General features: G+C 40.0%; 1 protein-coding gene across 1 annotated transcript in view; it reads left to right on the top strand.

Annotated features, from left to right (window-relative positions):
* Positions 1-10,165, top strand: part of LOC138259481 (cytochrome P450 2F5-like) — a 228,646-nt gene extending 218,481 nt beyond the window's left edge. The window contains exons 7-9 of the mRNA XM_069207251.1: positions 2,475-2,662; positions 3,147-3,288; positions 9,984-10,165. Coding sequence (XP_069063352.1) covers positions 2,475-2,662; positions 3,147-3,288; positions 9,984-10,165 — 512 coding nt within the window. The remainder of the gene's footprint in view (positions 1-2,474; positions 2,663-3,146; positions 3,289-9,983) is intronic.
* Positions 10,166-12,253: the final 2,088 nt, after the last annotated feature.

The following is a 12,253-nucleotide window of genomic DNA, read 5'->3' as shown; positions in this document are numbered from 1 at the left end:
CTCCTTGGCCCATGCAGCGCCTTTTCCCACCAAACACTTATCTTGCTTGAGGCAAGGCATGATGGAAGAATCCATCGACAAAAAACAGCATGCATTCATCTACTCAATATGGGACATCTCCTGCACCAAGCAGGACCCCACAGCTTTCTTCTTTGGTGCATTTCTTACTTTTTTTTCCAATCAGCGGTTTCACTTCTGCACCTTCATCTGGGTTAGCAGGGGCCCCTGTTCTCCCTGGACTCTTTAGTGGTTCTTGGCCTTGGTCTCCTCTCGCCACATGTCTTCAGGTCCAGGAATCCATCATTGTTGCTTGCAGTCTTGTCTGGTTTTTGCATATCTTCTATCACAACTCCTAGTGTGTTTTAGGAAACTTGCTGTAATTTACTCCTGCTTTCCTGAGCTCTAGGGTGGGGCATTTTACTTACCTTTGGTGTTTTCTTACACTCCCAGAGCCCCTCTACACACTACAGTTTCCTAGGTGGGAAACCGACTTTGGCATTCCACTATTTTAGTATATGGTTTGTGTTCCCCCTAGGCCCATTGCAATCTAGTGATTTTCACCGTTTGAATTATTTTCTGACTATTTACTTACCTGTTTTTGGTTACTAGTGTACATGTTGTGTAATTTACTTACCTCCTATGGGAGCATAGGGCCTGATTATGACTGAGGCTACCGCCGCCCGCCTCGCGGGAACCGCCATATGGCCACTCCGCGGTCGAAAGACCGCAGAGGCCATTCAGGCTTTCCCGCTGGGCTGCGGGCGACCGCCAGAAGGCCGCCCGCCAGCCCAGCGGGAAACCCCTCCTCACGAGGAAGCCGGCTCCGAATGGAGCCGGCGGAGTGGGTATGTGCGACGGGTGCAGTGGCACCCGTCGCTTATTTCAGTGTCTGCATAGCAGACACTGAAATACATAGTGGGGCCCTCTTACGGGGGCCCCTGCAGTGCCCATGCCATTGGCATGGGCACTGCAGGGGCCCCCAGGGGCCCCGCGGCACCCCCTACCGCCATCCTGTTCCTGGCGGGAGACCCGCCAGGAACAGGATGGCGGTAGGGGGTGTCAGAATCCCCATGGCGGCGGACCGCGGCCGAACCGCCGCGGTCAGAATGCCCTGCGGGGCACCGCCGGCCTGTCGGCGGTGCTCCCGCCGACCCTGGCCCCGGTGGTCTTAGACCGCCGGGGTCAGAATGACCCCCATAGTCTCCAAAGTATTTTTGGCATTGTGTGACTAAAATAAAGTGCCTTTATTTTAGTAACACTGAGTATTGTCTTTCATGTGTGTGAGTACTGTGTGACTACAGTGGTACTGCAAGAGCTTTGCATGACTCCTAGTTTAGCCTTGGCTGCTCTGCCTACAGCTACCTCTAGATAGCCTGGCTTCTCTAAACTGACTACATTTAACTAATAAAGGATAACTGGACCTGGTATAAGGGGTAAGTATCGTTGATACCCACTACAAACCAGGCCAGCCTCCTACATGCTAGAACTGCTAAGGACAGAAAATCCTCAGACCCATGGCAACTGTGTTGAAGAGCCAGACAGGGATATGTATTTCCCACCTATTTGGTCATCTATTCCAGCACTTCAGTGCTATTGATAATTAAGGAATAGAAATAACTGCGATGAAAAATACAGTATCATATTATAGAAATTATCTCTTGCTATAGTTCAACAGCCTCTGGCACCATAGTAACCATGTTAGTGGGAAGAGTGTTGAACTTTGGACTGGTTTCTTTGTTACAAGTCAGTAATTATATGTTCTCCCTTTCTCCCTGCATCTTTTGGATCCAAACAACTGGGATTGTCAGTCATTGCTATACGTGATAGACAATTCTTAGTGCCCCCCTTGCCTATCCTCATGTCTACAGAGGTTTTTTTTCTTAGCATTTCACAAACCTTATTGATTTCTACAGTTGTCTTTGTTCCATCAACTTGAAGATTGAACCTCTCTTATAATCTTTTGTGTTTCTGTAAATCGATTTTTCCTTTCAGCTCTATTTTTCAGCTCCTTACAATGATATTGTCCTATACAGGTTATGGCTTGATTTAGATTTTGACAGACAGATTACTCTGTTATACATGTGACAGATATCCCATTCTCCTTATTAGAAGTACATGATATCCGATGGCATTTATACTATGGTAAATGAAAGATCTTTGATGTTTGTGGCAGACTAACCTATCTGCCAAACCATAAATCAGACCTTTACAATCCACTGAAATACATATATTCTTTATTATAATTGAAGCATGCCTTAATGTTTCTAGACACCTTTGATCATTCATCTTTCTCTATGTTTTCCTACAGGGGGTACATACAGTAATTAAGCCCTGAAAGTGATAACTCATACAATGTATCATCTATACCTGGTATATCAGTCTTATAGAGAAAGTGATTGAAGTTTCTCTGATTCTCAAAAAGAAGACATGGCAGAGCGAGATTGAAATTTAATTTATAGTCTCTTTCCAAACAGCAAAGCTACATGAGGAGATTGACAGCATAATTGGTCGAAACCGCAATCCTACTATTGAGGATAGAGGCCAAATGCCATACACTGATGCTGTGATCCATGAGATCCAAAGATTTGCTGACATCGTCCCTATGAGCGTCCTACATTCAGTAATCAGAGACACACAGTTCCGTGGATACATGTTCCCCAAGGTGTGGCAGAAGTTTGCATTTCTCAAGCTTTTATTATTATAAATGTTGCTAAATTTCTGATATTATGTTTTTAAATAAAATGGTTATATGTTCCTACAATTAAAATATCTAGAATGATATCTGTTTTCTTTGGGAACACCCTGTTGCATTCTTGAAATGATCCTAGGGTCTGCAATCTCTAAGTTCACAAGTCCTTGCTGATAAAATTCAGGAGTCCCTACATAATAATGACAAACACAGAATATGATAGCTTAAATCGCTATTTCATTCTTTATATAAAATCTCTATCTGCTTTTGCTCTTATGCTCTTACATGTTTGAGTTGTCTCATATAACACTTGCCTGGTATTGGTTTTGCATGGTGGTATGGTGGCACCAATCTTTGAGGGGGAGGGGTTCAAATTTCACAATGAAGCAATGTAACAATAACAATCAGAGTAAGGTGTTGTTTGCTGTCAAAAAAACTTTTTGGGGTTCATTTTCAGGGCACAACAGTTATCCCAGTGCTTTCTTCTGTGCATTGTGATCCAAACCATTACACGGAACCCACAAGTTTCAACCCACAACATTTTCTGGATGAGAATAATTGTTTTAAGAAGAATGAAGCATTCATGCCTTTCTCCACAGGTATCATTTTATGAGACTATCTTTCTGATTAGCATCAGCAAACATTTGTGGTTAAACATTAATGAATGGAACATGAGGCTGCATGAAGCAACATTGTGAAACAACTTTTACAAAATGCAAGTAGAGAATAGCTATGGATAGCTGTTACTTCCGAGATGTTTCATTTATCATACCGGAGAACATTTGCATCTGTCAAGGACTCTGAGTTGAAGCCAGTCTGTAAAAGAGTTTGGCCTTTTGCAGAGGACCTTAAAATCAGATAATTTTCTGTGCACTCATTTGATGATTGTTTTTAGTTAAATATTGTTTACTGGAAATTCAACAATGAATTATAAAATGCTTATTTAGAAAAATATAAGATACAGAATAAAAATGTGTAGCATCAAAACAGGTAATTAGGAATATTGAAGTCCAAAAAAAGTCAACACATTAATAAGGAGCAAAGATTTGATCTTTTGGTAAGTATTCAATGAAGATACACTGGATATTCTATGTTCATCACACATAAAATGCCACCATGTTGAAACAGATATTTTTGAAGTGTCTTTCCAGCATGAAAATATAACCTTAAAAACAATAGCAATGAAGAGGTTAAACAACTTAGGTTTAGGAGAAATATGTATATAATCAGGAGACATAGGGGGTCATTCCGACCCGGGCGGGCGGCGGGCGCCGCCCAAACACCGCCCCGCGGTCAGATGACCGCGGGGTGCATTCCGACTTTCCCGCTGGGCCGGCGGGAAAGCCCCAGCAAAGATGAAGCTGGCTCCGTATGGAGCCGGCGGATTTGCTGCGATGCGACGGGTGCAGTGGCACCCGTCGCGATTTTCAGTGTCTGCCAAGCAGACACTGAAAATCTTTATGGGGCCCTGTTAGGGGGCCCCTGCACTGCCCATGCCAGTGGCATGGGCAGTGCAGGGGCCCCAGGGGCCCCATGACACCCGTTCCCGCCAGCCTCTTCCTGGAGGTGTAAACCGCCAGGAACAGGCTGGCGGGAAGGGGGTCGGAATCCTCATGGCGGCGCTGCTTGCAGCGCCGCCATGGAGGATTCCTTTGGCCAGGGGAAAACCGGCGGGAAACCTCCAGTTTCCCTTTTCTGACCGCGGCTTTACCGCCGCGGTCAGAATTGGCCAGGAAGCACCGCCAGCCTGTTGGCGGTGCTTCCGTGGTCGTTGGCCCTGGCGTTCGATGACCGCCAGGGTCAGAATGACCCCCATAGTGCCCAAGAAAACATTTTGAATGGATAGTTGGACATTGTGTTTGAATATGTGTGTGCATTTATTCCAAATATCTATCCAAAAATGAAGACATGTGGGCAATAATATAGTAAATTAATTAAAGTTCCATTGGAGATAAAACAAGACCAACATAATGATGAGGAATTTCAATCAAATGTAGCAATACATCCAGGAGTCATAACAGATCTATAGTAAATAAAATATAAAGATTGTGTAATTCGAACATCCCTACAGGTACTGAATAGTTGTAGCCAAACTCTATCCCACAGCTGGGTAGTAAGTGATACAGAGAGGTCCTTTTTCCCAAAGTAGTTCATTGAGGGTTTTTGAGCGTGCAATGTTTGGGATAGTAAAAGTTTATAAATGAATGCAGGGATAGAATAATGGCCAATGTTATATAGCAGTGTTGAAGGTGTAATTGGTGTAAGAGATGTCGGGAAATTATTGGTATTTAAGAAAGATTGAAGAACAGAAGATGTAAGTTTATATTCTTGAAGAAAAGAGTTGGTAAATTGTACTGAGTTTGTAGTTGAGTAAAAGGTACAACAGAATTATGACTTATCAATTGATAAACAAACAAAATACCCTTTTCTTTCCAGTGTTTGAAATAAAATGATTTGCAACAAAATTGAATGAACTTTTTGTACCAAATAGATGAGGAAATAAACTGTTGATGGTATACATGGTATAGTGGAAATATGAGAGGTATCAATTAAGGCATAAAATTGTCAGATCAAAAATGCAGAGTAGTACAATTTAAAATCAGGAAATCCTTCATTCTTAGGACGTTTAAGCTTGGACAAATCTATACGAGCTTATTTATTATTCCATAGAAATTTGATACAAATAGAGTTGATCTGGGAAAAATAATAATTTGGTACTTTAAAAAGTATCATGGAGAGTGTAAAAATAACATGAGGTACAATCATCATTTTGAGGGTATCCAGTTGTCCCCACCATGATAAGTGAAGAGGAGACCAGGAAAAGAACAATTTTTGAATTTTACTTTTTAAAATATAAAAATGATGACTGATTATATTAGAAATATCAGGAGAAAACCAAACACCGAGATATTTAATTTTGGAGGGACACCAAGATTAGTATTAGTGAAAATGTATTGATAGCACAGACAATTCAAAGGTAAGACTTCTCTTTTAAAGCGATTTAATTTATAACCAGATATGCTAGAATATAATGTAATTTCATTTAAAAAAGGTGCTATGGAGGATTGGGTATTAGATATATCTATTAAAACATCATCAGCATAATCCGATGATTTAATTTCAAGGGAATTATGAGTGAACCTAGAAATATGTTTTTTTGTGCGAATACGCTCCTGAAATGGTTCTAAACAGAGAATGAGAAGCAAAGGAGAGAGAGGGCAACCTTGTCTGTTACCTCTGTACAGAGTGAAATATGGGGAGAAACATCCATTAACAAAAATGCTGGCACGGGGATCGGAGTATAATAGTTTAATAAATGAAATAAAATGAGGGCCAAAACCAAACCATTGAAGAATAGTAAACATAAAATGCCAATTAATATGATCAAAAGCCTTTTCAGCATCCAGAGACAAGGCTGCAAGAGGGGATTTAAATTTCTTAGCTGATTGCAAAATATTAGAAAATAATCTGGTATTATCAGCAGTAAACCTGCCCTTAACTACACCAGAGTGATCAGATTATACAAGATGGGGAATTAAATTTATTTTCAAGGCATGAAGCTAAAATCTTAGCGAAGATTTTGAAATCATAATTATTTAAAGAAATGGGACAATAATTTGTGCAAATGGTATGATCCTTATCTGGTTAAGGAATAAGCACAATTAGTGCTTCCAAAAAAGAGCCACTAGATTTTGAATTAGAAATAAAGGAATTAAAAGGTTCAAGGGGTTTGAGACCACAAATTGGAGAAAAAGAGAAAATTAGTTCAATGGAAAAACCAACTGGGCCAGGGGCTTTAGCTTTTTTTAAGGATTTAATGGCATCAAACTTAACTGACTCAAAATCTTTACAGTGGGTTTCTTGTAAAAAGGTAACATGAGGGTTGGATTTAGACAAGTGAGAAAGTACCTTCTGTTGCTTAATTGGATGTCCTAGACCACGAACATTCCACGAGACAACATTAAACATATTGGGATGTATGGGGATAAGTGGGACTGGAACATGGATGAAGAGCTGCAAAATACAGAAAATAAAACAAAAGATACTGTTCATGATAAAAGAAAAACATATAGACACTATAATTTTGATATGGACACATAGAAAACAAAATAGAATAAAAAAGAGTTCATATAAATAGATGAAGAAAAAAGATGGTGTGATAAGGAGAGATCGAACACAGATAGAAAGACGAAAGAACAAATCAAGGATAAAGATCCAGATCTGAGGTAGAGAATATAAAAAATAGACATAAGATGTGTCGGCACCTGAACAAGAGAAACAGCAGAGAGAGGGAGAAAACTAAAAAAAATTATAGAAGAAAGCCTTTATAATAATAAGGAACAACTGGTAATAATTTTTATGTGCAACATAAAATAATAATATTAATAACAATAGGTACTGGCATTTAAAGTACTTGACAAAATACTTTGAAGAAATGACTTCACTTTTGCAGGATCATCTAAAGATCTTGAAGTGCCCTCGTAAGTAATTTTACATGTACAGAGGTGTTGCATACTGTAACGTAAATTTAATTGTCTCATTCAAGGTAAAAAAGCAAGACATTTTTTCTTTCTGGCGTTTGTTGCATTTAATAGATCTTGAGAGATGAAAATGTTATGCTCAGACGACGTTTTTCTTTAGCAGCTCTCAAAACATGCAAGAGGTCAGTGAATTCCAGAAATAGCATTATGATGCCTCTTGGGTTAGATAAGTGAAGTTGAAAGCATCCAAGACGGTGTGCTCGTTGAATATTCAAAGGTGGAGAATCCTGAATACCTAGCAAGTCCGGTAAGATTTTTTTTTAAAAAGCAAGAAGATCTTGACCTTCAGGATTTTCAGGTAGACCGTACAGGCGAAGATTATTCCTTCTGTGTCCATTTTCAAGATCTTCAGTGTGGATTTTAAGTTTTTGAATTTCTTGCTTAAGAGCAGAAATCTTAAGAACCTCATTTTGAAGATCCCTAACTTGTTTCTCCATCACCAAACATCTTACTTTCCATAGTAATCCAACAATCCTCAATTTGCTGTAATTTTTCATTGGTTGCAGACATAAAAGGTTTAAGGCCCCTCATTTCATCCAATATGGTATCCAGAACAGGGTTGTGAGAGGACATGATGGGTGATGGGGGGGTCGTTTTTGGCCCTTTTAGATTTCACTCCAGATGAAGAAGGCTTCGAAGAAGCAATCAGATCACTGGCCATTGTGACGGCTTGCAGGAAACACTTTGAAACCTTCTGAAGATGCCATATACTATGTAATAATATGAATGTGAAAATTTATTTGAAAGTATATTGGGAAACAGTAGTATTTGGGCCAGGGAAATGAGTAGTACAGTAGAGGAAAGTACCAGAGAGAAACTATGCACGTCCACACAAAGGGAAATAGATGAGGTACTGGTAGAGTGCACTGAAAGTGTTTAGGAAGAAAGAGTCACTTGTTATTTAAACACATCTAGTGGCTTATTATTTGACTGACAACGTTTATAGGCTCATTCACTGCTTCATTATCAATCCCAAACATCTAACAGGAGCTCACTGCCTCATTTCCAGGATGAAGAATGGGCTTAGAAAGGCCGCCTCATAGCTGAAAATATCGCCAAAATAAAACAGTACCTGAGTAGATGTCTGGTTCGCAACAGCACATAAGTATAAGGTCACTGCATTATGACAAGTGAAGTAGCAATAAAAAAAAAGAGTAAACATGAGCAGAACACAAAATGGCAGCCATTGCATCTGACAGGAGTTCACTGCTGATTTTCCATAGTGAAAGCAGACACAGAAAAGCCTTCCAGCGTAGTCAAAATGAGACCAAATCCAAACAAAACGAGAAACGTTCTCATGAAAGTATTGCACAAGTTTTAGAGCTTTTAAAATAAAACAAAAGCTCTGTGCTGAAACAGAGCTCAGCAGTCTGCCGCCATCTTGATCAGCGCCGAAGCCACGCCCCCACTTATTTGGTACATAATGTCAAGATATGTCAGCTATATGTGGTCTAAGGTGCTCCCAAGTGACTGGTCCTACATTTGTGTACACACGCCCTTGATTCTTGAAACATGGCGCTAGATGTATCAAGCTCCCGGTTTGCAATTCTTAAATAGCAAATTTTAAGAAATTGCTATTTGAGAAATGCAAAATGGGATGTATGAAATTTGCGATTCGGTATCGGCAATTTCTTAATAATCGCAGTTGCTATTAGCGAATCACAATTAGGTAATCAGCCTCCATTCATCCCTATGGGCCTGTAAGCACAGAAGTGCAAATGGTTTTGCATTTCCGAATTTGGGAATTCCTGTTAGGAATTTGCAAATTAGGTAATGCTAATCCCAGGGGGCAGGGGGCCTAATGCCCCCTTTGATACACCCCCAAAAAATATTTGTGGACATTTAAAGCACACACATGCCCTAGGGCAGGGCTCGGCAAAGTTGCTCCAGCACTGACTTTTCAGAACCCTGCCCTAGGGGCATGTGTGCGCTACATGTCATTTTTGAAAAATGCATTTTTAATGCATTTTTTTAAATTGCACATGCTTACCATCAAACTTCATTTCATGGTAATTGCATTTCCTCAATGCCCAATTTGCATTTAGGAAATACATGATACATGTGCACTGGTAATCGCAAATAGGGATTCCCTATTTGCTATTACCTATTTAGGGAATCACCATTTGCGATTCCCTAAATGGAATCACAATTTCATGGAATCACTATTTTATCAATTCCTTGAATTTGCACTGCGAATGCCTTTCACACATTCTGAAAGGCATTTTTGCATTCGCAAACGGTGGAATTTTACAATTCGCACCGTTTGTGAATGCAAAAAGCTTTTATACACCTGGCCCATGGTTCTTCATAAGTGGTCAAATCTGCTCCCTTGCTGCTAATCACTCTTGTCTGCATGATGGACCTAGAAGGAGGTAGGGGGTTCTTAAAATGCAATTCCGCTTATGGATTGTGACTCAGAGATTTGAATGGAACCTGTAGACCAGGATAAACACTGGTCTTTTCACTTTCTTTGATGATTGATAAAATTAGTTCAATATTTTGAATTACAATAGCTCTTGTTATCAGTACCCACGGGTAAATCTAAATATAGAGTATGCATTATTGGGTTTTGTTTTTGTTTCCGTTCCTACTGGTGCTGTTGTTGATGTTTCTGTTGCTGTTAATGTTGTTGCTGATGTTCAGCATGAAATAAATCTATGAATGGAACTTTATTGAGCATGTTTGACAGTTTTAGGTGACAGACACAAACAAAGTGAAAAATGCATTTTTAAATGTTCTCATGTTTTTTTTAGGGAAGAGGCTCTGCCTGGGAGAAAGCCTGGCTCGCATGGAACTGTTCCTGTTCTTTGTCACTCTCCTGCAGAACTTCACCTTTAAGCTTTTAATCAGCCCTGAGAAAATCGACTTAAAACCAATGATTTCTGGGTTGGGAAAAGTTCCATGTCAATACCAGTTATCTGTAATTCCACGTTAGCAAAAATCAAGGAAAATCTATAAATGTTTAGTGCTCATATCTAGATTTAGTACATTCACCTGCATTGTGTGATTTCTAAGTATGCTGTCCCTTTAGACCTGCTCAGTCCTTTCACTTTTGGGTCCTCTAAAGGCAGTGTGAGTTGGAGGTAGCTTGGGCACCATCATGTGAAGTAGTCATTCTTAGACAAGTAGCCATAGCATATCCTTTGAGGTTTCTTAAAATATATGGATCCAGGTTATTACACTTTTAGAAAATGTTTTCAGTTGCATACCAGCAAGGTGTCTACTTAATCATCAAATGCTGTCATTCTTTCTGTAAGGCTTCCATTTCATAGCATTGCCTGTGATTATGAACGATTTCAATATTTAAGCCATAAAGAAAAGAAAATAATACAAAATTTAAAATGGATCTTTTAGTTCTGATTCTACAAGAGTTGTAATGCCTGCTATGGAGTCTGTTATTTTGGCACCGTATAACAAATTCAGTGAAACACCTTGGTATATTTTAAGCAGCTATGAGGAAAACATTTTATACTTTACTTTGGTTTTCTTCAATCTCTGTTATGGTAAAAATGAACAAAGTTGTCATCAATGGCTACCCTATAACTTGCAAGTCACTCTGGACCATAGTGTGAGGTCAAAGTACATGTTAGTTGCATTACAGGGACAGATCACGTTTCACTTCCATATCTCTTCCTTGCAGTACAGACCTGTATACGCTGCAGCCTTGTCAGATGGTGCACTCACTGCTCAGCTGGGACCCTAAGATCTACCTCTGTAGGTCTCTTGTGATGTCTCCTTTTTTTGTGCTATGCACTATGGGGCATATTGACAAGCCCCTAGTGCCACCTTAGCTTCACCATAGCATCATTTTTTGACACTAAGATGGTGCTAAAGTGTTTTTTGCCCCACGCCATATCTACTGTGCCATTTTGTAAACCCTTGCGCCACATTATGCATGCGCCAGGCATGGTGTGTGCAAAGAGGGCGTTCCGGCCCTAGGAGGCCTGCAAAAATGGCGCAGTGAAATTTAGTAGATTTCACTGTGAAAGTTTTGGTGTAATTTTTAAGCCCTGCTCAGAGCCGGAATTAAAATGACGCTCCCATAGAAACCTATGGGCCTCCTTGCACTTTGCTACACTAGTGTCAACATTTTTTACGCTAGTGTAGCAAATCACCACATTAGCATTGAAAATGTTGATGCTATTGTGCTAACGACCGCCATGGTGCGCTGTATTATAAATATGGTGCAACCATGGTGTTGTTCGGTGCCGGTAGGGCGGTGCAGAAAAGGTGGCGCATCAGCTCTTATGTGCTACGTTTTCTTAAATATGGGTCCTATGTATGGCTCGACATAAAATAGGTACTAGGACACCACAGGGATAAATTTGGCCTCAGACTCCAAAACCTGTTAATAATGCAGCATGTCTCAAAAGGATTGTATTTACAAGCCTGGGGTGCTAATATATATAAAACTCTCTCCTGGGTACTGTTCCGGATGTTCTCCTTTCCCTGTAGTAATATAGATTTACTTGAAGAGGTGTTTCAAGGGATTTGGGTGAAGCCTTGCTAACAATAATTATTCATTACAGCTGAAAGACAAAGGCATCTGTCATTTTGGCAGTGCCCCTCATAATCTGGTGATGCTGGTGAAACGGGACATGTTGCCACTCTATTTGTCACTGCGTCGGACATCTTTGTTTTGACAATAGCCCACCTGCTTCAAGTATCCGCTTTTTAGATGTCACTCAGTGGGGAAACATTGTAAGGAATTTATGTGTTAATGTGGAGGTGAACCGAGAACAAAGGAGAGATGACAACCAAAATAGAAAACCTGTAAAACATGCAGCACTCCATTGTTAGTTGTAAGCACTAAATTGGTAGACCAGAGAGTCACTGCAGTTACCTGTTTCATGGGTTGTCCTTAATTTTAAAAAGCTTCCAAAGTGCAGTAAGGTGACATATCATTGCCAGAGTGCAGAATTTAGGTCATTGAAATCAACATTTTAAAGTAGAAAAATCCAGCTCCCTGATCTAACATAAAAGTTGCAACTCAAAGCCACCGTTTCTACCGGTGAAATTTTAT

This window comes from Pleurodeles waltl, chromosome 9, assembly GCF_031143425.1.
Source record: "Pleurodeles waltl isolate 20211129_DDA chromosome 9, aPleWal1.hap1.20221129, whole genome shotgun sequence".
NCBI lineage: Eukaryota > Metazoa > Chordata > Amphibia > Caudata > Salamandridae > Pleurodeles > Pleurodeles waltl.
Note: the sequence above shows the minus strand (reverse complement) of the source record. Positions and strands in the feature narration are given on the sequence as shown.